The 1,891-nt window shown below is 56.6% G+C and overlaps 1 protein-coding gene across 1 annotated transcript; it reads right to left on the bottom strand.

Moving 5' to 3' along the window:
• Positions 1-307: 307 nt before the first annotated feature.
• On the bottom strand, positions 308-1,731 carry LOC122547526 (polyribonucleotide 5'-hydroxyl-kinase Clp1-like; the record flags this gene model as incomplete). The annotated part of the gene is made up of 1 exon (XM_043686142.1): positions 308-1,731. A coding segment is annotated over one exon (750 nt), but the record flags the coding sequence as incomplete, so codon positions are not given.
• Between the last annotated feature and the right edge of the window lie 160 nt (positions 1,732-1,891).

The following is a 1,891-nucleotide window of genomic DNA, read 5'->3' as shown; positions in this document are numbered from 1 at the left end:
TAACCACTGAGTCACCGGGCCGCCCTGGTCAGACTAGTGAGTATAGGCGTTGGGAGGTCATGCTTAGACTTGACTTGCATTCACACCAGCGTTACAAGCATGATTCTTAATCAGGTTTTCCCACTAACCTGCGGTTAACATTTTAATCGTTGCCATGCATATCATTTGGTAAATCAGACAGTTTGGCACTGCACTACCAGTGAGCAAAACTGGAATTTCACAGACAGGACTGTGGGATGGCGAGGTATTGAAAAGGCCTGTGTAACTTTGCTGGGAGCTGTGAAAAAAAACAAAAGGGCACACTGGCTTAGTTTCAAACAGGAAACAATTTATTGCTGACAAAAACAACTCAGTATAAAATACACTGAAGTTGTCTTTTCTTTTAAAAACATAACAACGCAGGTGAAGTGACTTCGGAGTCCATTGCTTCCTCGTGGTTTTGTATAGAGTGTGATCTACATGTCTGACTTATTCCAGTAACCAACATACCGTGATAGCCAACCTGTCCAAAACACAGTGAGCATGTCCTACTGGGTGTCAGACTGGAGTGACATCTTCCAGAGAGTGTGTGTGGGGTGACGGGGGAGGTTAACTCAGAGACACCAGTCAATGTACAAATATCACCCTGTGTGTGTGAATGTCCTATGGGACAGAGGCGGACAGATATAGAGAGGGGGCCAGGGAGAGGGAGAGGGAGAGACACACCAGTCAGTGTACAGATATCTCCATGTGAGGGACAGGGGAAAGTCAGACAAGGCAGGAAGCACATGTGTTTGCTAGTCGATGCACGTCCAGCATTAACATTTCACTGAGGTTTATCCTGTCAGAGCGGCTGCAGGTTCTGTCTCCACAGGAGTGTGTCGATGAGGGCGGGGTAGACGGGGAGTGGATGAGGGCGGGGGGAGACGGGGAGTGGATGAGGGCGGGGTCGGTGGGCGGGAGTGGAGTTTCAGAATGGTCCTGCCTCCCCCCTCCTCCTCCCTACTTGAGGTCCATGAAGCGGATGTCCATGATGAGCAGGATGCTCTTGGGCAGAGGGCGTGGAGCCGGAGAGAGCACGGTGAAGAGCTGCCTCTCGACGTCCACGCTGGTGACCACGATGAAGCCGGCCACGCTGGTCTCGATCAGGTTCTCCTCGGGGGAGTCGGCCGTGCTGACGCTCAGCAGGTGGTGCACCAGGTCCCGGCCGGGCTGCACGGGCACCAGCTTCAGCTGGTTGTCCTCCTGCGACATGCCCAGGGGCAGGCAGGAGTCGGGGATGGTGGGGGCGCCCACCTTAAAGATGCGCACGTCGGAGAAGCGCACGTCAAAGGCGTGGGGGTAGAAGCTGCCGCGGAAGCCGTAGAAGTACTCGCGGATCTTCTCGTCGCGGCTCTCCCGGCGGAAGTCCTTGGAACGTTCGACCGCCCCGCCAGACTTGGGCAGCAGCGCCGTCTTCACAAAGTGAGGCAGGTCTCGCTTCAGCTCGTTGTAGAGGCGCTCCTGGTCCAGGACGATGGCAGCGTCCACTTCGAAGGCCGAGGCTGCGTGTACCAAGGCCTGGTAACCCGAGCCCTTCACCCAGCCGCACGTGTTTATGACGCAGCCGCTAGTGGCTGCTCGTCGGTTTACCTCACACCGCTGGTTAAAGACTTCAGCCAGCCGCGACGTGATCTGAAGGACAGTTGTGGGACACGGGTTAAGACTCCTTGGGCTATTTATCCGGAAAGCCTCCCGCAGAAAGACGGCGAGCTACCCTCAACGTCCCGCCAGGCCCCAGCACGCCAACCAGGCCCGAGGCTCCACCCGCCCGCCAACCAGGCCCGAGGCTCCAACTACCGACCAGGGCCAAGGCACCCACCCACTGCCAGGGCCCCTCTCGTCAGCCAGGCCCTTGCCTGCCAACTAGGCC

Source organism: Chiloscyllium plagiosum, unplaced genomic scaffold, assembly GCF_004010195.1.
Source record: "Chiloscyllium plagiosum isolate BGI_BamShark_2017 unplaced genomic scaffold, ASM401019v2 scaf_5190, whole genome shotgun sequence".
In the NCBI taxonomy this organism is placed as follows: Eukaryota; Metazoa; Chordata; class Chondrichthyes; order Orectolobiformes; family Hemiscylliidae; genus Chiloscyllium; species Chiloscyllium plagiosum.
The sequence above is the reverse complement of the archived record's forward strand: the minus strand, read 5'-3'. Positions and strand labels throughout refer to the sequence as shown.